The 25,762-nt window shown below is 40.6% G+C and overlaps 2 protein-coding genes across 2 annotated transcripts in view; one reads left to right on the top strand and one right to left on the bottom strand.

The window, feature by feature from the left end:
* Positions 1–4,788, top strand: part of zdhhc17 (zinc finger DHHC-type palmitoyltransferase 17) — a 27,402-nt gene extending 22,614 nt beyond the window's left edge. The window contains 7 exon segments of the mRNA XM_034131412.1: positions 1–33; positions 35–55; positions 57–89; positions 279–373; positions 1,603–1,681; positions 1,683–1,712; positions 1,715–4,788. The exon segment at positions 1–33 is cut by the window's left edge and continues 30 nt beyond it. Coding sequence (XP_033987303.1) covers positions 1–33; positions 35–55; positions 57–89; positions 279–373; positions 1,603–1,681; positions 1,683–1,712; positions 1,715–1,777 — 354 coding nt within the window. The 3' untranslated portion in view covers positions 1,778–4,788.
* Positions 4,789–18,358, bottom strand: csrp2 (cysteine and glycine-rich protein 2). Its single transcript, XM_034131413.1, is given in 10 exon segments — positions 4,789–5,102; positions 5,105–5,113; positions 9,129–9,156; positions 9,159–9,224; positions 10,402–10,554; positions 15,900–15,989; positions 15,991–16,070; positions 18,246–18,260; positions 18,263–18,295; positions 18,298–18,358. Coding segments are annotated over 10 exon segments (711 nt in total). The 3' UTR covers positions 4,789–4,926.
* Between the last annotated feature and the right edge of the window lie 7,404 nt (positions 18,359–25,762).

Raw genomic sequence — 25,762 nt, 5'->3', positions numbered from 1 at the left:
TGCTCTCCTTGGATGTTCTGGATGTTCCTCAACAGGCATTTTCCACTTCATGTGGGGTCGCCGTGCTCATCATGTGTCAGCTCTACCAGGTCTGGATCTACATTTTGGATTTAAAACTAAGAAATAGAATCCTTTATTGTCATTATACCCAAGAGATGTACAACCTTCAGGAGGAGACGACGAGGGCATAGATTTGTAGTTCTAATGACAGACATACATGTATATAAAACCCAACAGATGCTTGTTACTCTGCTAAATGTCGCTGCTTTCTCCTTCAGATCGCAGCTCTGGGAATCACCACCAACGAGAGGATGAACGCACGGAGATACAAGCACTTTAAAGTCACAGCCACATCCATCGAAAGCCCCTTCAAGTAAGTTATTTTTTGATGCATTAGGGTGTTTAGAATACACTCAATATATGTAATGAGATAATAACATATATGTGTATATCAGTATGTAGTGTCTCTACTTTAAAGAAGTTCCTCTCCTGCTGATGTTCAGATGTATATCAGTATGTAATGTCTCTACTTTAAAGAGTCCTCTCCTGCTGATGTTCAGGTGTATATCAGTATGTAGTGTCTCTACTTTAAAGAGTCCTCTCCTGCTGATGTTCAGGTGTATATCAGTATGTAGTGTCCTCTACTTTAAAGAGTCCCTCTCCTGCTGATGTTCAGGTGTATATCAGTAATGTAGTGTCTCTAATTTAAAGAGTCCTCTCCTGCCTGATGTTCAGGTGTATATCAGTATGTAGTGTCTCTACTTTAAAGAGTCCTCTCCTGCTGATGTTTCAGGTGTATATCAGTATGTAGTGTCTCTACTTTAAAGAGTCCTCTCCTGCTGATGTTCAGGTGTATATCAGTATGTAGTGTCTCTACTTTAAAGAGTCCTCTCCTGCTGATGTTCAGGTGTATATTCAGTATGTAGTGTCTCTACTTTAAAGAGTCCTCTCCTGCTGATGTTCAGGTGTATATCAGTATGTAGTGTCTCTACTTTAAAGAGTCCTCTCCTGCTGATGTTCAGGTGTATATCAGTATGTAGTATCTCTACTTTAAAGAGTCCTCTCCTGCTGATGTTCAGGTGTATATCAGTATGTAGTGTCTCTATACTTTAAAGAGTCCTCGTCCTGCTGATGTTCAGGTGTATATCAGTATGTAGTGTCTCTACTTTAAAGAGTCCTCTCCTGCTGATGTTCAGGTGTATATCAGTATGTAGTGTCTCTACTGTGACATGTTCCATGTTTTTAATGTTCAAAAAGCTCTTTATTTTTCTCATACTGCCTGTGCTGCAGCAACCTCTTTTCACCCTCTGTCTGAAACCAGAGCCCAGTCTGCTCTGATTGGTCAGCTTTCTGGCTCGAATGAGGCGTTTTAGGCAGGGGGGAGAGTGTGTGGGATAGAAACTTAAGCCTTTTCAGACCATTTACATGCACTAAAACCTATAGGACACACTACAGGAAAGGGAAAAAGGGGAAAAGGGGGGGAAGCACCACTAACTAACCCCTCAGCAAGTCTGAAAAAATGGGTTTTGGTGCTATTTTTAATTAATATGATGCTTTTTCCACTCTCTCTCTCTCTCTCTCTCTCACTCTCTCTGTCTCTAGTCACGGATGCATCAGGAACCTGATCGATTTCTTCGAGGTGCGCTGCTGCGGCCTGATCCGGCCCGTGGCGGTGGACTGGAACCTCTCAGTACACAATAGAGTACGACCAGACACGTCCGGCTCCGGATACCAGCTTGGTGTAGAAGAAGAAGAAGAGGAAGAAGAATTGGAATAAACCGATATGGGATCGATGTTGTTCTCGGGAGCGCTTTGCTTTATTCGAAACCATCTCTTCCCTCACCGATCAAAAAGACTTAGATTAAAAAAAATCAGCCAAGACTAGCATGCTGTTACAGGGCAACACCACACCCCCCCCCCTTTACCCTCCTTCTTCTACTACTATTACTACTATTGTACAACATCATTACTGTACCTCCAACTCGCTCCCCCTCCAGCTTCTCGTCTCCTTTCCCGATGGACGGTGCGTTGCTGCCAGGCAGGAGAGGAGGAGGGAGGAACACCACGAAAAATAATCTTCTGTTTGATCCCGGAGGCTTAAAAGTGGCCAGCATCACTCTGAAATCCCCACCTCTACCTTGTCCTTATTCTTATTTATGGTTGTCCCTGTTGATGTGCCCTGTATGTATGTTTTGAAATGGTTCAGGAAAGGATAAGTAACGCCTGAAGGATTTTGATTTTAAAAAAACATTAATTTGTTTTTAAGTATGATAGAAATAAGGGAATGTCTTTTTTAAAAAAACCTCTTGATTTTGCACCGGGTTTTGCCAACATCTCATCATAGGGGGAAAGTGTTGGGTTACAGGTGGAGCCTGCCTGGAGGAATGAAGAGTTTTTTGGGTTATTCTAAAAGCAGCTGTTGTGCAGTAACGTAATGCATGAGTCCCTTCAGCAGAACCCACCGTTAAAGTGACAGAGAAACCCTACAGACAATGTGATACAGGAATATTTTATTTTATAACTATTTATACATTAATGTTCTAGCGCCATCATTTTTACATTTCACATCATTTTTTTTTAGCGCAGTAGGTTTTTATGACGAGGAAGGAAGCCCGGGAAGTTACCATAAAAAAACTTTATCGACAGGTACATCGAGCGTATATTTATTAGCAAGACGAAGGACGACAGACGCGTTTACAGGACGGTTCATTCCATGTGTGTTTTTTTCAGAAAGCTGTAAAAGTCTTATTTTTTTTTTTGTGTTCGTCTTTTGTCTGCCTAAAACTTTGCACTGATCTTTAGTTTAGTTTTTTTTTTGGTTTTGTTTGGCTGTTACTGAACACCAGGACGCTTCCATTGTTTACAGAGGAGGATATGCCCCCGCCCCCTTTTCCCTTTTTAACCCCCCCTCCCCCCCATCACTTCCTGTCCGCAGCAGCAGGATGGACGGTTGAGAATGTGCACCTGTACATAAATCTCTCTGTATAACTGTTTTTATTTTCGTCAGTGTTAGTTTTGAGGTGCTCCTGGATTATTTTTTTACTTATTTCCTAGTTGCCAGCACTGTGAACCCGAAATGTTGAGAACTCCTAAAGTTCTTATGATAGAAATGTATAGTACGGGTCCTAAGCACATAGAAACTGATGGATGCTAACTTGCATATGTTGGGCAATTTGTATAATTGGCATCTACTAACATATTCAGACAATAGCTAATGACTTTTTGGAGTGGTTTTTGGACGTTATTCAGGATTTCAAGTCCATTTATGACATTTTCAGGATAAAAAAAATGGCAGTTTTAACCAAAAGTGGCCATATGTGTACTCTCGGAGGACTGATTTTGACTAGCATGAGCAGTGTTGCGACCATTGGATATAGAGAACTCACATTTTTAGCAATATGTCGAATCCAAATGATCCAGATTGTATACAAATCAGCCCATAGAGAGTAAAAAGAAGACTACTTTCTGGTTAAAACTGCCATTTATGGTCCTGAAAATGTAAGAAATGGACTCGACATCCTCAATAACCAATCCAAAATTGTCCAAATCAGCGAAGTCATTTTGAACTATTGTCAGCATATGCTAATTGACGCCACTTGTGCTAATTAGGCAAATTGCCCAACATATGCTAGTTAGCATCCTGCAGTTTCTATGTCCTGTTGACCCGTACTCTACATTTCTATCATTAAACGTTGGTATACTCAGCGTGTCCGTGTTCACAACAGGACTCTATGAGCTGGTAAAAAGGGGATTTCTTCAAACCAAACTGAGAGAAGAAGAAGTGACTGTCTGGCTTTTAGTGACGTCCCACACTGCTGTCTATAGGCATTTTACCCCCCTCCCCTCTGCCCGAAAATCACTGCATGTTCGACACCCCAGCCCATAATCATCGCCATGGTGACAGCCCGGCGAGCCACGTGTCTGTTATAAGTGAATGTTAAGTATTTGCAAGTACTTTTCTGCATACCGTTCATTTTACGTCTTGTTTTCTTTTTAAAAATCTCAAATCCAGTGTGTTTCTTAGTGGGATTTGTTTTCTTCCAGCCCTCGTGTACAAGTGTGTGATATATTTGAATGTCCCATGCTTGTGTAGTCATCCTTGAAGGGGGTTTTTTATTTTAAAATCCCTACGTTATATATCGCTGGGTTTGTTACACCACTGGATGTACAAATTGTAAAGCAAAGACACTAGAGAACTAAGGCAAACGCCGATTCCTTTTTGTGTTGGTTTTCTAAAAAGCTGTGTTTCATGCAATAGTTTTTAAGTATAAAGGGAGGTTATATTACATTAAGGCCTCCGGACATTATTGGGCCTCATGTTTGCATCATCAGACGGAGGATTATTCATCATTTCACTCTGGCTAACCAAACACTGATGTCATTTCTGAGCTGGTTTATGTGTGCTTTAAAGTTTCAAGGGTCATGGTTTCATATCAGAATCAGTAACGGACCACATGGGTTGTTTGTGATGCCTCTTTAGTGACGGGAGGAAAACGCGGGCTTGTTTTGTTTGTTTCCGGGCAGAGTTCAGCACTCTCATCCAGGACACAAACTCAGTCCTCACTAGTTCTTCCAGCAGCCTGAAAACTCTGTTCGTCCCCCCCCCCCCCTCTCACTCCTATCATGTGGGGATAATACAAATCAAGTAGGAAAAAAAAGGTTAAGCACATAATCATCTCCAGTGCCTCTCTGCCCACCTTCAGACATCACTGTAACTCCGCTTCAGATGTAAACATATGGGCATGGTTCAGTTTTAATGGCTTTAATAATAAAATACAGTCAAATGTGGAGTTTGGTAATGTTTTTATTCGTGTCATGAGCACCTAAGAGAGGAAACACAAGGGAAATAATGCTGTTTTTTGTTCATGATGGACGGAAAAAAACGCTCGTTTTTGTACATGGACGAAAAAAGCAGTTTTTTTTTGTTCATGATGGACGAAAAAAAAAGCTGTTTATGGACGAAAAAAAACTGTTAATGATGGATGAAAAGAAAGCTGTTTTTTGTTCACGGTGGATGAAAACATCAGGATCTCTCTTCACTGAGCGTTGGACCAGAGCTCCGGCTCCCTGACCGTAACCGAAGCCTTTAGGTCCGAAGTTCTAGCGTAACAAGCTGCAGAGGAAACGGAGGATGTAAATAAAACAATGACAAGCTGCACTTTGTTTCCTTACATTCACAACTAGTAACACATTCAAAGTGTGTGTATTTAAGGAAGACTAGCCAATACACCAACATTGAAACACATGAGCACGTACGGCATTTAAAAAAGCAAAAATCAAATCTGAGCTGACAGAAAATGCTCTAATTTAGTTGAACACACAGCTTTCAGCTCACACACTGCACAGTGCTGCAAGGGTTGTTTCAGAGGATAGAAAGACACATTATCAAGCTGCAGACTGTATTGTTCCAAAACGGTTTCCTTACAACTAGTTAAACGTTCAAAATGTGTGTATTTGTAGGAAGACTTGCCGGCAGTAGCCTACACACCAGGGATGTCCAAAACATCTTTCCTTGAGGGTCACATACAGAAAGTTATACGAAGGGCTGGGCCCCTCGCTAGAGTTGAGGTACACATTTCCTCATAAATTAAGTTAGCAAAATAAATCAAATGAAGGTTATTTTTCTTGCATTAAGAAAGGACCAGCTTTCCATTAATAGGCTTTCTTTGATTTTGTGACAAAATGTTGGCAGCTTAATTGACTGAACTTTGGGCTTATCAACACATTAATTACTGTCATATGTTTACATTTATATTAAAGAAGTACAATATAAGTTCAGCACATGTTTCAGGTGTGTTTATAGTTTAAAGGTCCCATGTCATGCTTTTCTGGTTATGACCCGTCCCCTTGTGTGTTATGAAGGTTTTCTGCATGTAAACGGTCTGCAGAGTCACAAACCCTCAAAGTACACCCTGTAGCGAGTAAACTCTAACACAGAAAAGACCTGGTCTGTGCTGCCACCAGAACGCCTCGTTGGACATTTCTCTTTTTCCATTGTTTACTTCTTGGGTTCTGTGACGTGTGAACACCAAATCAACAACAAATGACCGGATTGGCCCAAATGGACCATCCTTGGACCACCTCACACATCTGAGGACGCCTGTACTACGAATCCGGATTTTCTCTTAGCCGGCTGACTTCAGGGAAAACTCGGGCTTTCCGGTCCTAAGACGCTGGTTCTCTTTTTAGCGGGGCTAGATCTCCATGTGTAACTTATGCTGAGCGGCTAACCTCCTCCGGAGCAGGTTAGGTGGCAGGCTAAGAGATCAACTCAGTGAAGCACCGCCTGCTGACCAATCAGAGCTCCGTGTGTGCGGAGTTTTAAAGCGATCAAGTCATATTACAGGATAGAGGAAATACAGAAAAAACTGCCGTTGCAGGAAAGACAGCCGGCAAAAATCAACTGACTGTGTGAACGTGAAAATGAATAGAATATCCCCTCCCATCTTCAGAGCAATCTGACTATTATAACATTAGCGTTAAGAAAGCTTACTTAAATATCTGCCACAACATAAGTAACCGGATCAGAGTAACATTAAGTACAGTCCGCGGCACTGTGAGTGCAGACGTAGATGTGTCCCATTATCATTCATATCATATCACATCATAATGTATCATATATTTCCTTATCTGAGTCAGCTGAGCCGTATCTGGCCGTGCCAACACTCACAGTGTCACATACTGTATGCAGAATTATTATTTTAAGCAACACATTAAGTTGACGAAACACTCGAGTCAAATGTAATTAAAGTCAGATCCACTCGTGTCTTGGGGCAGTGATTTCATAAACCTGTTAATGTACGCATTTCAACACTTTTTCTTTACCAGCTGTATTCACCTTGCAGGTGCAGCTATGTGGCTTTTATCCTGGAATAAAGTGTTTAAGTCATGGATGTTTAAAGTTTAACTTCTCATATTTGACTAATATAAAGTCACTTTTCATTCAGGAAGTATGACGCTGCGCTGTCAGTACGCTTGTCCGTGTTTGAGATTGGTCGAATGCTCAAATACCACCCCTTTCATGTGAACGCGCACCTAACTAGATAGGACACGGCTGGCTTGAGCGATCCACTTCATAACCAGCGTCGTAGTACAGTTTAGCGAGAGCGCGTATGTTTTGGATTGGGCCAACCGGCTAACTCAACATATCCAGGTTAGGAAAATCCGGCTTCGTAGTACAGGCCTCTGGATCCCTTGGCTAACTAACAGGGAGTCCCCATTGACTTGCATAGAGCCCCCTGAACGCTGGGTAATGACGAGTTGGGGTCGCGAGAAATGCTCTCCGCAGACCCATTCTCACAGCGTTATAAAACCTTTTCTTACTCAATATCAAGCCACACTTATTGTTTTTACTTCGGCTGTGAGTGTTTGTGTGTGCTCAGGATGAGTTTCTCGCTTGTTCTCGCGGTATCGCCGACCCGGAAACCTGTCCGCTCCTCGCAGCAGCAACGAGCCTCGCAACGTCCCGACCAATCAGAGTACACTGGGCTCACAGGGAGGGGGGGGGCAGGAGCTCCAACAAGCCGTTTAGGACAGAGAGTGAATACACATACTATACAGAGATGCTGTATGAGAGAAACAATGTGAGTTTGGAACATTGAACAATATAAATCTATTCTATAGACCTCAACAATGGAACTATGATCAGTAGAAATGGCCATGATACCTCTCCTTTAAGGGTTGTTTCAGGCCTCTTCTGATTCACACATTTGTAAAGTCGTAGTAATCTGAGTTATAGTAACTGTAAGGGAACACAGTTACCTGTTACATGTAATCTGTTACTCCCAAGCCTGGTTTAGGTCTTTGTTAAAGACCTTTAGTTTCTTTTTCTTTTGCAAAGGTCACATCCCAACACATGCAGCTGCTGTTTAGAGTCAGGATGTTACGAACCCTCTGACTCACAGAAACATTCCTCCTCATCAGTCCAAGGTTCTTTATGACATGCAGCAAAACATCTGCTGACGTCTGGTTCTGTTAAAGCGGAGGAAGAGGAGGGAGGAGGACAGGAAGCAGCTCTGTGTGAGGCAGAGAACTCTTCCTCTATCTCTACACGCCATAATAACACACCTGTATCTCTGCATGTGTATCAGTATCCAGAGGAGTGAAGTAGTGGAGAACAAAATACTTCGTTACTGTACTTAAGTACATGTTTCTGGTATCAGTACTTACTCCACTACTTCTAATTTTTCTGAATACTTTTTACTTTGACTTCTTACATGTTGAACACAAATACCTGTACTTTCTACTTCTTAACATGTTGAACACAAATACCTGTACTTTCTACTTCTTACATTTTGAACACAAATACCTGTACTTTCTACTGTGTCTTACATTTGAACAAAAATACCTTTACTTTCTACTTCTTACTGTTGAACACAAATACCTGTACTTTCTACTTCTTACATGTTGAAAACTACAAATACCTGTACTTTCTACTTCTTACATGTTGAACCCAAATACCTGTACTTTCTACTTCTTACATGTTGAACACAAATACCTGTACTTTCTACTTCTTACATGTTGACACAAATACCTGTACTTTCTACTTCTTACATGTGAACACAATACCTGTACTTTCTACTTCTTACATGTTGAACACAAATACCTGTACTTTCTACTTCTTACATGTTGAACCCAAATACCTGTACTTTCTACTTCTTCATTGTTGAACACAAATACCTGTACTTTCTACTTCTCACATTTTTCCAAACAGGCTGGTTCCTTTAGTTGAATGTGTGTTTGGTGGCGTGATCATTATTATTTAGAGTCATTGCGGTGCCTATTGATTTGAACACGATCCGTGTATCCATCATTTCCTGGTCTTCTCTAAAGAAGAGGGACCAATGAAAACGTTGTCATGTTGCCGTTTGTTTCAGCATGTAAACATTCATTAGCTAACAATGACATTATTGTTCTATTATATAAAGGGAGGTCAGGTACTCTTTAAAACAGCTGCTAGTTATGGGTACTTTTTACTGAAGTACATTTCAAAGCCTCTTACTTTTACTTGAGTAAAGAATTTAGTCAGTACTTCTACTTTCACCAGAGTATTTTAAAACATGAGTATCTGTACTTCTACTTGAGTAAAGGGATGTGTGTACTTTTTGCCCTCTCTCTCAGTATCTCACCTTTGCAGTAGATCTCCTCCGTCTTTTCTCCGTCTGAGTGGTCGACTCCAGGCTTTTGCCACATTTTGCACAGCGGAAACAGTTCTTATGCCATGGCTACGAGGAGAAAGAGGACTTAATGTTACAGCTTTTTAAGTCATGCTTTTACGCTAAATATACATTCATTTACAGACAGGAAAAGATGTTGTGTTTGAAGTTATTTTACAGATGATAACAGCTGATTGTTTTCTCCCGGCATATGTGATTCGTTCTTTAACCATTTTGAATGTCCTCCTTAAACACATCACAGGTTTAGAATGCATTACCAGCTGCAGTAATACACGCTAATGTATGATTGTATTACATGCCTTCAGCTACAGAGGAACACACTTAACGAACAGGAAATATTTGTGCTCCCCTGTGACCGATTTTGTTGTGTAAGACTTCCTCCACAGATAACATCTACTGACACACCTCTCAAGTCTTTACTTATACTTTTTTTAAAGGGCGACTTCCTATCATGCCAAAATTGCAGTTTTTGATTGTTCTTCTCTACATCAACATGTGATCCCCGCGTGTGTGTCTAGGGAAACTCACGCAGCGTCAGAAATATATAAAAACCCTCTCTTCTTTTCCTCCGTTACCCCAAATCTCTAAAAACGGGGCAGGGAGGGGAACAACGGAGCTGATTTTTCCCCAGATGTTTGCGTGCCGATTATGACGTTCATATCTGAATGTGGACCCCCGGTGCCCCTATCAGAACGTTGCCTATCAGAACAATGCCCGACTGTTTTGGACGTAATATGGGTCGGTGTTTACATTAGCATCGCTAACACTCAGAGCTAACCTGTACTGGAGAGCATGTGTGTGAAGAAGAAGGAAATAAAAAGGAACTCACCTTGTGGTATAACCGGCAAGGAGAGAAAGCCTTTGAGCTCCATACTGTTCAGAAAGAATCCTTGATAATCCATGATATGGCGTCTTCATCACGGCAGTAATAGTATTAAGTCTTTTAGACAGTAGCTGCTGGGTCCCCCATGAGCTCAGACCCCTACTTTTTTATTTAATCAATTTTTTTAATTTGTATTTTATACCCCAAATCAGCACTTTTGACACAGGAAGTGAAATAGAGGGATATGAGGCATGCTAGCTTTATTGAGAATGGGTGATCTGTTTGGTATTTTGAGCAAAACACTTCATAGACATGTTTTTTTATATATTTTTATATATCTGAGACCTATGCTATTGCCCTCACAAATAGATGATAGGTGACCTTTAAAGAAATGTCACAAACATCGTCAGAATCCCTCCCTTTCCCGCCCCCCATGATCTTCTCCGCTGCGAACACAGAGTCTCCACATCGGCCACATTTCTCCGAACCTCCAAAACTCTGGGCCGAATTTGGACGGGTTTGGGTTGGTGGTGGGTGTTGTTGTGAATGTGTGTCCTGCCGGAAAACAATAATAATAATAATAAAGCTCTATTTATATAGCACTTTTCATAAAACACATGCAAGCTCAAAGTGCTTTACAACATGACACATCACAAGTAAAAATACACAACAAGAAATTGCTCTTGTTTACTATCATTTTAAAGAACTTTAAAAGGTACATGCAGCTAAATATAACATTTGATCAGGAGACACAAGGAGGTCAAAGGTATGATATAAACACTTAAAATACAATAAAATAAATAATGATTCCTCTCAGACAACTGAATTGATTGCCCAACAATATAAACCCATAAATAAGTAAATATAAAAGATAATAGTAATAAAAATGTCATAATGTAATAAGGGTGAAACAATTAAAAATATTAAAGAAAACGTTAAAAAAGGGAATGTTGCTATTAAAACTGTTGAATAACTAACATAAGATATAACCCTTTAAGACCTATAAAATAATAAAACATATAAAAGTACTAACGCAGCGTCCACACGGCGGCGTGTGTTGAAGCTTGCCGGTGGCGTGTCTGAAGCTCGACCAACAACCAATCACATGAACCTCCCGCCCCGGACACCAGAGTTCCCGTTAGCCGGTAATTACCGGACTATGACCGGCAAATATGCTGAAGACCGGCAAATCTAAATCTCTCTGGTCAAAATGTCCGGTCAAAATAATTTCCCCTTAGCGCAATACCACATCAGTTGCGCCACTTATGTGACAGACAAGAATAGTCAATTCTAATGTCTAACACGGGAGAAAGAGATGTCCTGTATGGGTTGATTGTGCGTTGATCTGTTGGTAATGCCTCGGGGTTCCGGTGGGCATGTAAACAAATGCATAATGCTGCGCTATACTTGTGGCCTCACCCGGTAAACTTTAACGGACATGTTGACCGGCAAAAAACTCTTCTAACGGGAACTCTGCCGGACACACAAGCACACGGTTTGATTGGCTAGAGCTTGTACTGGCATATGATTTGATTGGCTTGACGCTTCCGTCGAAGCTTCAAAAGTTGAACATTGAACAGCAACGCGAGGCGACGCTCCCACAATGCATGTTCGGCAAAGTGTGACGTCACCCCATTTAAGTGAATGGGCAGAAGCGTTGAAGGCTTCAACGCACGCCGCCGTGTGGACGGGCCGTAAGACTGAGAGACCATTTAAAAGGAGGGTGTCGCTAATAAAAAGCGCTAATCTAAAAATATATGTCTTATTAGCTGTCGTTTAAAACAGACAGCAAAAGCGTTTATATTGCACTTTAGATTAGATCATGTGAACCTTGAACTTCCATTTTCACAATAAAAGTGAACCTCTTTCTGTGCTTCAACCTTGATCTTCTGAAAAACTCATTCACCCAAACATTTCTGCACTGGTAATACTTTAGTTGTGTATTTCTTAAACAGAAACCTAGCAAACAAGGCTCTTGTGTTGGTGGGAAGTGAACAGGTCAGTGTTGTTTATCAGAGGCGGTGACCAGGGGCCCCTGAAAGAGGCCCTTTGTGCCCAGAGAGCTGCTTACATAATGAAACTCTTTCATAACACTGTTCAGCTGAGGACTCATACAGCGAGATGTGTGTGTGTGTGAGCATCGTGTGTGTGTGTGAGCGTATTCCACTCTACAGGTGGGAGTAGCCCAGCCTGTTAGATCAATACCAGCAGCAGAGCAGGGTTTAATAAAACAGAAGACAATATGTCATTATATAAGATGTGTGGTTCAGGCAGTACGAGACAGACAGGGATGCATCGTCATTTTTCTCAATTTCTTTGTTTGTTTCAATGAGAAAAATGACCCGTTTCTTAAGGTCTCTTTTTGAAATGCTCACGCTTTTCCTTTCCCACTTTTAGCTCCTTCCTTCTGTGGGAGGTTGGTTATTCCTGAAACCCCCAATGATGGAAACAGTAAGTCCCACTATACTCAATATTTCTGTTTCATGATGGTCATAGCCTAAGGGTTACTGTACTATCCAAGTCTTGAAAGCTTTAAGTGACAGGATCACGGCTAGGGAAACGACACACTGGTGTTTAATCCACTGTCCTCTGACTGTGCCACACTTAAAGGTCCCCTATTTACTGTTTTTCATCAATATATTATAGGTCTCCAGATATATACAAAAATGTCTCTGTTTGGCTCCAAACACCAACAGATCATTGCAGCATAGCATTACCCTTGGTTGGTGATTGGCTAATGGTTACACAAGCCAAAAAATCATTTATGACATCATAAAGTGGCCACAATCTGATCAGCTCATTTTCAGACAGGTTTTATATAAATGGATCAGGACAAAAAGAGAGAGAATCTTTGTTCCTGAAACTTTCGAGTCTCTTCTACACAGAGGGGACACATGTTGATGTAGAAGAGACATGAGAAGAGGGGACACATGTGATGTAGAAGAGACATGAAGGAAGAGGGGACACATGTTGATGTAGAAGAGACATGAAGAAGAGGGGACACATGTTGATGTAGAAGAGACATGAAGAAGAGGGGACACATGTTGATGTAGAAGAGACATGAAGAAGAGGGGACACATGTTGATGTAGAAGAGACATGAAGAAGAGGGGACACATGTTGATGTAGAAGAGACATGAAGAAGAGGGGACACATGTTGATGTAGAAGAGACATGAGAAGAGGGGACACATGTTGATGTAGAAGAGACATGAAGAAGAGGGGACACATGTTGATGTAGAAGAGACATGAAGAAGAGGGGACACATGTTGATGTAGAAGAGACATGAAGAAAGGGGACACATGTTGATGTAGAAGAGACATGAAGAAGAGGGGACACATGTTGATGTAGAAGAGACATGAAGAAGAGGGGACACATGTTGATGTAGAAGAGACATGAAGAAGAGGGGACACATGTTGATGTAGAAGAGACATGAAGAAGAGGGGACACATGTTGATGTAGAAGAGACATGAAGAAGAGGGGACACATGTTGATGTAGAAGAGACATGAAGAAGAGGGGACACATGTTGATGTAGAAGAGACATGAAGAAGAGGGGACACATGTTGATGTAGAAGAGGGGACACATGTTGATGTAGAAGAGACATGAAGAAGAGGGGACACATGTTGATGAAGAAGAGACATGAAGAAGAGGGGACACATGTTGATGTAGAAGAGACATGAAGAAGAGGGGACACATGTTGATGTAGAAGAGACATGGAAGAGGGGACACATGTTGATGTAGAAGAGACATGAAGAAGAGGGGACACATGTTGATGTAGAAGAGACATGAAGAAGAGGGGACACATGTTGATGTAGAAGAGACATGAAGAAGAGGGGACACATGTTGATGAAGAGACATGAAGAAGAGGGGACACATGTTGATGTAGAAGAGACATGAAGAAGAGGGGCACATGTGATGTAGAAGAGACATGAAAAGAGGGGACACATGTGATGTAGAAGAGACATGAAGAAGAGGGGACACATGTTGATGTAGAAGAGACATGAGAAGAGGGGACACATGTTGATGTAGAAGAGACATGAAGAAGAGGGGACACATGTTGATGTAGAAGAGACATGAAGAAGAGGGGACACATGTTGATGTAGAAGAGACATGACAGAAGAGGGGACACATGTTGATGAAGAAGAGACATGAAGAAGAGGGGACACATGTTGATGTAGAAGAGACATGAAGAAGAGGGGACACATGTTGATGAGAAGAGACATGAAGAAGAGGGGACACATGTTGATGTAGAAGAGACATGGAAAGGGACACACATGTTGATGAGAAGAGACATGACGAAGAGGGGACACATGTTGATGTAGAAGAGACATGAAGAAGAGGGGACACATGTTGATGTAGAAGAGACATGAGAAGAGGGGACACATGTTGATGAAGAAGAGACATGAAGAAGAGGGGACACATGTTGATGTAGAAGAGACATGAAGAAGAGGGGACACATGTTGATGTAGAAGAGACATGAAGAAGAGGGGACACATGTTGATGTAGAAGAGGGGACACATGTTGATGTAGAAGAGACATGAAGAAGAGGGGACACATGTTGATGAAGAAGAGACATGAAGAAGAGGGGACACATGTTGATGTAGAAGAGACATGAAGAAGAGGGGACACATGTTGATGTAGAAGAGACATGAGAAGAGGGGACACATGTTGATGTAGAAGAGACATGAAGAAGAGGGGACACATGTTGATGTAGAAGAGACATGAAGAAGAGGGGACACATGTTGATGTAGAAGAGACATGAAGAAGAGGGGACACATGTTGATGAAGAAGAGACATGAAGAAGAGGGGACACATGTTGATGTAGAAGAGACATGAAGAAGAGGGGACACATGTGATGTAGAAGAGACATGAAGAAGAGGGGACACATGTATGTAGAAGAGACATGAAGAAGAGGGGACACATGTTGATGTAGAAGAGACATGAAGAAGAGGGGACACATGTTGATGTAGAAGAGACATGAAGAAGAGGGGACACATGTTGATGAAGAAGAGACATGAAGAAGAGGGGACACATGTTGATGTAGAAGAGACATGAAGAAGAGGGACACATGTTGATGTAAGAGAGACATGAAGAAGAGGGGACACATGTTGATGTAGAAGAGACATGGAGAAGAGGACACATGTTGATGAAGAAGAGACATGACGAAGAGGGGACACATGTTGATGTAGAATAGACATGAAGAAGAGGGGACACATGTTGATGTAGAAGAGACATGGAGAAGAGGGGACACATGTTGATGAAGAAGAGACATGAAGAAGAGGGGACACATGTTGATGTAGAAGAGACATGAAGAAGAGGGGACACATGTTGATGAAGAAGAGACATGAAGAAGAGGGGACACATGTTGATGAAGAAGAGACATGAAGAAGAGGGGACACATGTTGATGTAGAAGAGACATGAAGAAGAGGGGACACATGTTGATGAAGAAGAGACATGAAGAAGAGGGGACACATGTTGATGTAGAAGAGACATGAAGAAGAGGGGACACATGTTGATGTAGAAGAGACATGAAGAAAGGGGACACATGTTGATGTAGAGAGACATGAAGAAGAGGGGACACATGTTGATGAAGAAGAGACATGAAGAAGAGGGGACACATGTTGAGGTAGAAGAGACATGAACAAGTGGATTTTTGCAAAATAGGGGGACCTTTAATGGTATGGAAACAGACCTTGGATGATCAATAAGGGACACTTTTGTTTGGATTAAATCTCTGGATTATGGGCTGATGATGGAGTGTGTGAATGATACCTCACTGCATACAGCGTCATATAGCTCAAAAACCTTCATATGTCATTTAAAAACAAGTGGATTTCTGACCACAGAGCGTATTTTTAGCAGCTCCATTTTCCCTGAAATGACCTCAGCAGCAGATCTTACTCTTGCTAGTTTGATGCCCAGCCGCTCCCCTCGGTCCATGCTGAGGGTCCCGGCCCCCTGACCGTATCCGTATCCTTTGGGGCCGTACTTTCTTCCCGTAGCTACGCTTACAGTAGATCTCCGCGTCGTGGATAGCCAGCGTTGTGCTGTCCCAAACCCTCCTGCAGACCACTGAGGAAACACGGAGGGAAAGGTCAGAGAAACGGCGTCTTAAACAAAGTGAAGCTCTCATTTTCTATCATATCTTTTCATTATAGGTGTGTTTGCTGCTGACAAAGTGCATGTTGAAACAACAACGGAACATCTTTAAGGGGACCTATCATGCAAAATGCACTTTTTGATGTCTTCTATTCATCAAGATGTGTCCCCGGTGTTGTCAGGGAACTCACCGCAGCGTCAGAGAATAAAACCCTCTCTCTTTTCCTCCGTACCCAAATCTCTAAAAACGGCCGGGTTGGGAACAACGGAGCTGATCCAGATTTGCGTCCGATATGACGTAATATCTGAATATGTGGACCCACGGCCCTATCAGAAAGTTGCTATCAGAAACAATGCCCGACTGTTTTTGGACGTAATATGGTCGGTGTTTACATTAGCATCGCTAACACTCAGAGCTAACCTGTACTGGAGAGCATGTGTGTGAAGAAGCAGGAAATAAAAAGGAACTCGCCTTGTGTATAACCCGGCAAGAGAGAAGAAAGCCTTTGAGCTCCATACTGTTTCAGAAACAATCCTTGATAATCCATGATATGGCGTTTCATCACGGCAGTATTTAGTTTAGACAGTAGCTGCCGGGTCCCGCATGAGCTCAGACCCCTCCTTTTTTTATTTATCAATTTTATTTTTTTTTAAAGCTTTATACCCCAAAATCAGCACTTTTGAAACAGGAAGTGAAATAGAGGGATATGAGGCATGGCTAGAATGGGTGATCTGTTTGGTTATTTTGAGCAAAACACTTCATAGACATGTTTTTTATACATTTGTATATATCTGAGACCTATGCTATTGCCTAAAAATAGCATGATAGGTGACCTTTAAAATGTCAAGTGTAGGAACAAATATTAAAATAGTGGGAAAAGGCATACAGTTTTGGGTTTAAAGATTACAGTTTATCCAGATTTGTGTTTGTCTCAGTACGTCCAGTCCTGTCATGATAACTCTTTTTTTAAATATATATTTTATTGAGCATTAAAAGTACAAAATATACAATTACAGAATAAGAAAGGGACAGAAACATAATGCTCACTTTCAGTTTTCTATTTTAAACATATGATAACTCCTTTTGTTAGATGATGCATTGTCCCAGAAATCATTTCCATACAGGACATTTTAGGACTGTAATGCCACTGATTTAGTGTTCATATAATTGCATAATGCAAATTAAACGCTTTTAAAAAGAGCTTTAGATTCTTAAGAATATTCAGATGTTGGATTTGGTGTTTATTTGTGCAAGTTTAGCATCCTGTTTGTCTTACAATTGCCATTTGTGTGTTTACTTTATTGCAGTCAGTCGATATAACCTCTAATGCAACATGTGTCAAACTCAAGGCCCGGGGGCCCAAATCAGGCCCTTGGTGGATTTAATTTCGGCCCGCAGGATAATTTCTAATTACTATTAGATCTGGCCCCGCCGGTATATTGCACGCACACCTTCACTCCATCCTGAGGGTCTCCTCTGCTCCAGAGCCTGACCCCAAACATTGATGAACTTGCACCCAAGATGAGATGCCAAGTATCTGGCTTGAACTAGCATCACAGAGCAGCACACTGAGTTTACATGGATGTTTCCTTCTGCACTTGTTCTTGAAACAACAGGGCATGTTTGGTTTTTCTTTGAGGGAAATAGTTTTTTTTGAAGCTGTTGTTGGCCTGTGGAGAAATGTAATCATAAGAAATTAAGCTGCAGATAGAGCCATAAGAAATGAAATGCAACTGATTATTTAATGTTTAATGTTGTTTTTTATACGGTAATAATTTAAGCTTTGTTAGTTCCAGGTTTAATATGTGCAATAAGTTCATTTCAATAAGTTTTTGCAATAAACATTGAACCAGTCCGGCCCTCGACTAGTACCCATTTTTTAATGTTGGCCACTGTGTATTTGAGTTTGACCCCCCTGCTCTTAATATTAAACTCTCCTAATCACACACTTTACTCCACTTTCATGCCAGTGGCCTAGAGGAGTTCAATATAAGAATAGTTTTGAATCCTTCACAACATACTGAAGACCCCCAGTAACGAGGGAGAACCTGATGTGATTTCCCTCAGGATAAACAGCTGTGCTCCTTTCACAAGATACTGAAAACGAACGAACACAGATATTAAGGAGGAGGTGAAGCTTTACTCACTGCAGAGGAAGCAGACTTGTGGAAGCTCTTTCCGTCACACTGCACCTCTCAGCGTGATACAACCGCCCACCCCGCAACGCCGACCACTTGTTTCCTCCGCCCCAGTTAGGCATGTTGGTGTTTCTGAAAAAAGAGAAAGAGAGAAAATCCTCAATTTTTTAAAAAGCAAATGAAAATGTAAAAATACAACTCGGGGAATATAAAGAAATCTGCATTCTTATAGGACAGTTTGTCTCTGCCTGCCACAGTATGAGGGAGCACCAGGTCTCACATCTTATATATTTATATCATATTTTATTTTGTATTTTTGAATTAAATGAATTTGTGTTCCTTGTGTAAAAAAAAAAACACAAGTTCACATGTTTAGCAGTTTGTTTATATGTATGTATTTAGATGTTGCAAGTACACACACACACACACACACACACACACACACACACAGCACACACACACACACACACACACACACACACACACACACACACACACACACACACACACACACACACACACACACACACACACACACACACACACACACACACACACACCACACACACACACATCACCCAGCACACACACACACCCACACACACACACACACACCACCACACACACCACCACACACACACACAAGCAATAACATGTAAACATTTGAAATGTATGTTAATGTTAATTATTTTGTATTTTGATGCTTCTTTGAGAGAGAGAGAGAGAGAGAGAGAGAGAGAGAGAGAGAGAGAGAGAGAGAGAGAGAGAGAGAGAGAGAGAGAGATTACTTGAGCTTTGGAAACGGTTCAGGCTTTTATTCATAAAGGAAACACGACCATGAAATCGGGTTTTAGTGTTTTTCTGCAAGACCTATTTTGTTCGTTCTCACGCAGTAACATCGTGCCTCGATAAGATCGGATGAAACTCATAAATCAACTTTAGATTTTGTTTGAGAAAAGTTCTGCACAATATATCTTTCATTCACCATCACGAGGGCTGCGCAATTTGGTGATAACTTTGACTGATATTTCATTTGTTTCTAACAAAATCAACATGTATTATCTAACTGGAAGTGTCTTGCTCACAGTCAACAATGGAAGTTATTTTCTGTATCGTATCAGCAGGAAACTGCACTTTAAAACTTTAACTTGACTACTTTTTGATATTCTTTTTTCTTTGCAATGCTCTATTTGTTAGAGAAAAGAGTTTTGAAATCTACCAATTTATTTACTTTAATCGACAAGCAGTTGGTTTCATTTGACCAGCATGAAGGCAGAGGTGCCTACACTTACCGGTACAATTAATAGCATTATCACAACAAAGCATTTTATTTTCCTAATATCAAACATTTCTTCACAAGTTGGATTTCAGCGAGTCATATTTGACGCACACAGTTCCTATTGTTAAATCCCAGCCTCTGGGAACCTGTGCTGTTAGATTTCTGATGTTGCACTTGGTTTGATAAGAAAAGAACAATGCAGAGAGGCGGGTCTTCTCAGTAAAACCCAGAGGAATGTGTCGGCTCCGAGCCACAAACACAAACAGAGGATACGTGTGAGTAAACGCTGCTGTTCCCCCACAGAATGACTCGCACATCAGTAATTACAGTCGCCTTCTTAACCATGTGTCGATGAGCGACACTTTTAAACATTTTGTGTCACCGCAAAGCTGTGACATCACACTCAGGAGACGACGATTTGAAGGCGCTGTACATCTAATGAAAAGGAAACCACAAAGCAGTCGACACTATGAATTTAATTTGAGTTCTCCTCCCAGCTGGATTACAGACTGACGCTCAGCCCTGTTATTAACTTTAAAAAGTTCCCACACAGTACACAGCAACACGTTAGAAAGCACAGTCAAGTTAAAGAGTCCTCTCCTGCTGATGTTCAGGTGTATATCAGTATGTCTCTACTTTAAAGAGTCCTCTCCTGCTGATGTTCAGGTGTATATCAGTATGTAGTGTCTCTACTTTAAAGAGTCCTCTCCTGCTGATGTTCAGGTGTATATCAGTATGTAGTGTCCTCTACTTTAAAGAGTCCTCTCCTGCTGATGTTCAGGTGTATATCAGTATGTAGTGTCTCTACTTTAAAGAGTCCTCTCCTGCTGATGTTCAGGTGTATATCAGTATGTAGTGTCTCTACTTTAAAGAGTCCTCTCCTGCTGATGTTCAGGTGTATATCAGTATGTAGTGTCTCTACTTTAAAGAGTCCTCTCCTGCTGATGTTCAGGTGTTTATCAGTATGTAGTGTCTCTACTTTAAAGAGTCCTCTCCTGCTGATGTTCAGGTGTATATCAGTATGTAGTGTCTCTACTTTAAAGAGTCCTCTCCTGCTGATGTTCAGGTGTATATCAGTATGTAGTGGTCTGTACTTTAAAGAGTCCTCTCCTGCTGATGTTCAGGTGTATATCAGTATGTAGTGTCTCTACTTTAAAGAGTCCTCTCCTGCTGATGTTCAGGTGTATATCAGTATGTAGTGTCTCTACTTTAAAGAGTCCTCTCCTGCTGATGTTCAGGTGTTTATCAGTATGTAGTTTTCTACTTTAAAGAGTCCTCTCCTGCTGATGTTCAGGTGTATATCAGTATGTAGTGTCTCTACTTTAAAGAGTCCTCTCCTGCTGATGTTCAGGTGTATATCAGTATGTAGTGTCTGTACTTTAAAGAGTCCTCTCCTGCTGATGTTCAGGTGTATATCAGTATGTAGTGTCTCTACTTTAAAGAGTCCTCTCCTGCTGATGTTCAGGTGTATATCAGTATGTAGTGTCTGTACTTTAAAGAGTCCTCTCCTGCTGATGTTCAGGTGTATATCAGTATGTAGTGTCTCTACTTTAAAGAGTCCTCTCCTGCTGATGTTCAGGTGTATATCAGTATGTAGTGTCTCTACTTTAAAGAGTCCTCTCCTGCTGATGTTCAGGTGTATATCAGTATGTAGTGTCTCTACTTTAAAGAGTCCTCTCCTGCTGATGTTCAGGTGTATATCAGTATGTAGTGTCTCTACTTTAAAGAGTCCTCTCCTGCCGATGTTCAGGTGTATATCAGTATGTAGTGTCTCTACTTAAAGAGTCCTCTCCTGCTGATGTTCAGGTGTATATCAGTGTGTAGTGTCTCTACTTTAAAGAGTTCTCTCCTGCTGATGTTCAGGTGTATATCAGTATGTAGTGTCTCTACTTTAAAGAGTCCTCTCCTGCTGATGTTCAGGTGTATATCAGTATGTAGTGTCTCTACTTTAAAGAGTCCTCTCCTGCTGATGTTCAGGTGTATATCAGTATGTAGTGTCTCTACTTTAAAGAGTCCTCTCTCCTGCTGATGTTCAGGTGTATATCAGTATGTAGTGTCTCTACTTTAAAGAGTCCTCTCCTGCTGATGTTCAGGTGTATATCAGTATGTAGTGTCTCTACTTTAAAGAGTCCTCTCCTGCTGATGTTCAGGTGTTTATCAGTATGTAGTGTCTCTACTTTAAAGAGTCCTCTCCTGCTGATGTTCAGGTGTATATCAGTATGTAGTGTCTCTACTTTAAAGAGTCCTCTCCTGCTGATGTTCAGGTGTATATCAGTATGTAGTGTCTGTACTTTAAAGAGTCCTCTCCTGCTGATGTTCAGGTGTATATCAGTATGTAGTGTCTCTACTTTAAAGAGTCCTCTCCTGCTGATGTTGGTGGGTATATCAGTATGTAGTGTCTTACTTTAAAGAGTCCTCTCCTGCTGATGTTCAGGTGTATATCAGTATGTAGTGTCTCTACTTTAAAGAGTCCTCTCCTGCTGATGTTCAGGTGTATATCAGTATGTAGTGTCTCTACTTTAAAGAGTCCTCTCCTGCTGATGTTTCAGGTGTATATCAGTATGTAGTGTCTGTACTTTAAAGAGTCCTCTCCTGCTGATGTTCAGGTGTATATCAGTATGTAGTGTCTCTACTTTAAAGAGTCCTCTCCTGCTGATGTTCAGGTGTATATCAGTATGTAGTGTCTGTACTTTAAAGAGTCCTCTCCTGCCGATGTTTAGGTGTATGGGAAATCCACAAAAAGCAGGAAAGGGCCTTTTTTTTTTTTAAAGAGTTCAGTGGTAATAACTAGGCTAACAATAAGGATTCGGGTGTTTCTTTTCATTTATTAAATGATACGATTAGATCAGAGTTGGAAAAGGTTCATTCAGTAGCCTTGAACCTTTGATCACAGTCTGAACACTGGACAAACTGTATGTTTACTGTCCCAGAGAATCAGAGAGGTTGAATCAGGAAATAAATACGGATAAATCATCATGAGTTTCCACAGTTAACTTGGCAAAATCACAACAATCACAAAGCATATTACTGTTGATAACACTGGTAACACATTGGTTTAGCATAGTAGGACAATACAATGTACATAAATAGTCCTAGCCCCTTGTTATATATATGTATATTTCTGTCTTTTGAATGCATCTGTTATTATTACGTTTTTTTACATCAGAAAGCTATGTTTTGACATGCAATTTATTAAATAAAAGACCATTTTATAGAAAGAAAACTCGTGAAAGATTGCATTTATTTTTGGTTTAATTTGAATTCACCCTTGCAGTATACAAAGTCATTCAAACTAGCTGCACCTTTACCAGCTTTGAGAACACTTTCATGATCAATCATTATAAAACATATCATATATATTATTCTGAAATGGACCAATCTGCACAATGACTACTTTTACTGTCGCTACTTTAACTATATTTTGATGAGAATACTTTTCTACTTTTACTTGTGGAACATTTTGAATGCAGGACTTTTACTGTAACAGAGTATTCCTACACTCTGGTACTTCTACTTTGACTCAAGTACAACATCTGAGTACTTCTACTTTTACTCAAGTACAAGATCTGAGTACTTCTACTTTTACTCAAGTACAAGATCTGAGTACTTCTACTTTTACTCAAGTACAACATCTGAGTACTTCTACTTTTACTCAAGCACAAGATCTGACTACTTATACTTTTACTCAAGTACAAGATCTGAGTACTTCTACTTTTACTCAAGTACAAGATCTGAGTACTTCTACTTTTACTCAAGCACAAGATCTGACTACTTCTACTTTTACTCAAGTACAAGATCTGAGTACTTCTACTTTTACTCAAGTACAAGATCTGAGTACTTCTCCATCCTCGGTAGTTAACAGTTGGATTGTCGGTGTTTTTCAGTAACAACAGCTAATAAAAAACCTATGAGCACACAGGTAAACAAACTTTTCTCCGCTATAAATGTCAAAAACGTCAACATGTAAAACGTTATTAAGACAATAAGGAATATCAAAGGTACACATATGAACTCATCACCTGCAGCTGAGGTAATGGCGCAGAAGCGAGTGAGATTTAAAAACAAATAAGAAACATATTCAGTAAAGTTAATTCAAAATGGTGGTCAGTAAAGCTGAATCTACAGCATCAGGCAATTACATCAAACCTACCTTATTGTAGAGAGGAGTAGAGAGCAGGTAAGTAGCTGTGTCTCAGCTGCAGACTGACTACACTGAGCCTCACACTGTACTGTCCCCTGCTTTCAGGGGGCGTGAACTACACACTGCTGCCTTCAGGGGCTGTCGGAAATATCAGGTTTAAAGGAGGACCTTCACGCATGTTTTTAAATAGTAGCCCAGTAGGACTCGGATCAGGGTGTTGCACTTTTCCTTGTACATGTTTTGTTTTGTTTCTTTCCGTTAACTGTCATGTGGGAACTAAGTATTTTTTTGTACGTTTTTGTTTTTCTCTTATTTTCCTACGATGCTTTTACGATTGGCTGTGAATAAGAAAATATGAAGGACAGACCATCTATTTATATTTTTTTGAGAAAGGGGCAGGTAATATAAGATGATGTTCTTCTCCGTGCTCCTTTTCGGGTATGGTGTGTTTATAGAGACATGTTTTGTAAATATTTGTTATTCATTAAGTTGTGCATACCATGAACGGAACAAATAAAAATGAAATGTGTTTCTGTTCTGGTTACCTTGGTTGCTGATTGGCTAATGGTTACACAAGACAAAACATCGTTATGACATCATCAAGTGGCCAAAATCTGATCAGCTCATTTTCAGACAGGTTTTTATAGAAATGGATCAGGACAAAAAGAGAGAGAATCTTTGTTCCTGAAACTTTCTGAGTCTCTTTACACAGAGGGGACACATGTTGATGTAGAAGAGACATGAAGAAGAGGGGACACTGTTGATGTAGAAGAGACATGAAGAAGAGGGGACACATGTTGATGTAGAAGAGACATGAAGAAGAGGGGACACATGTGTGATGTAGAAGAGACATGAAGAAGAGGGGGGGACACATGTTGATGTAGAAGAGACATGAAGAAGAGGGGATCACATGTTGATGTAGAAGAGGACATGAAGAAGAGGGGACACATGTTGATGTAGAAGAGACATGAAGAAGAGGGGACACATGTTGATGTAGAAGAGACATGAAGAAGAGGGGACACATGTTGATGTAGAAGAGACATGAAGAAGAGGGGGACTGCATGTTGATGTAGAAGAGACATGAAGAAGAGGGGACGCATGTTGATGTAGAAGAGACATGAAGAAGAGGGGACGCATGTTGATGTAGAAGAGACATGAAGAAGAGGGGACGCATGTTGATGTAGAAGAGACATGAAAGAAGAGGGGACACATGTTGATGTAGAAGAGACATGAAGAAGAGGGGACACATGTTGATGTAGAAGAGACATGAAGAAGAGGGGACCATGTTTGATTTAGAAGAGACATGAAGAGAGGGACACTGTTGATGTAGAAGAGACATGAAGAAGAGGGGACACATGTTGATGTAGAAGAGACATGAAGAAGAGGGGACACATGTTGATGTAGAAGAGACATGAAGAAGAGGGGACACGTGTTGATGAAGAAGAGACATGAAGAAGAGGGGACACATGTTGATGTAGAAGAGACATGAAGAAGAGGGGACACATGTTGATGTAGAAGAGACATGAAGAAGAGGGGACACATGTTGATGTAGAAGAGACATGAAGAAGAGGGGACACATGATGATGTAGAAGAGACATGAGAAGTGGATTTTGCATAATAAGTGACCTTGAAAATGTTATTTACTTCATTATCTTTAATAACAAATGTTTTCCCAAGATAACTACATTTACTATTCCAGTTAATGTATGAAACATCGTTTCTCGTGATCACAAAATAATTATGACCTTAATTAACAACATTTTTTATATATAAAATGTTACTTTTAGATTCTTTAATGCTAGTTATTGAACATATTTGAGGAGTTTCAAACAACCCTTACAGCCACTAGGGGGGTGTATACTCTATTAAAGGTATAATACTAATAATATAGCATTATGTTATGTACCTTTTTATTTAAATTGCTTGTTGGGATACCACACGTTGAATAATGTGGCTTCTTAATTAGGCCTAATGTTGACATCTGTAATTAATACATCTATAACATAATTTTCCCATTGAAACCGAATGGCATAATTAATCCTAAAAAGTAGAAATTGCTCTTAAACAGGGAGGCTTTTTAAAACAGGATTATGAAAGCATTTGGTT

The sequence above is a fragment of the Trematomus bernacchii genome, unplaced genomic scaffold (genome assembly GCF_902827165.1).
Source record: "Trematomus bernacchii unplaced genomic scaffold, fTreBer1.1, whole genome shotgun sequence".
Taxonomy (NCBI): Eukaryota; Metazoa; Chordata; class Actinopteri; order Perciformes; family Nototheniidae; genus Trematomus; species Trematomus bernacchii.
Note: the sequence above shows the minus strand (reverse complement) of the source record. Positions and strands in the feature narration are given on the sequence as shown.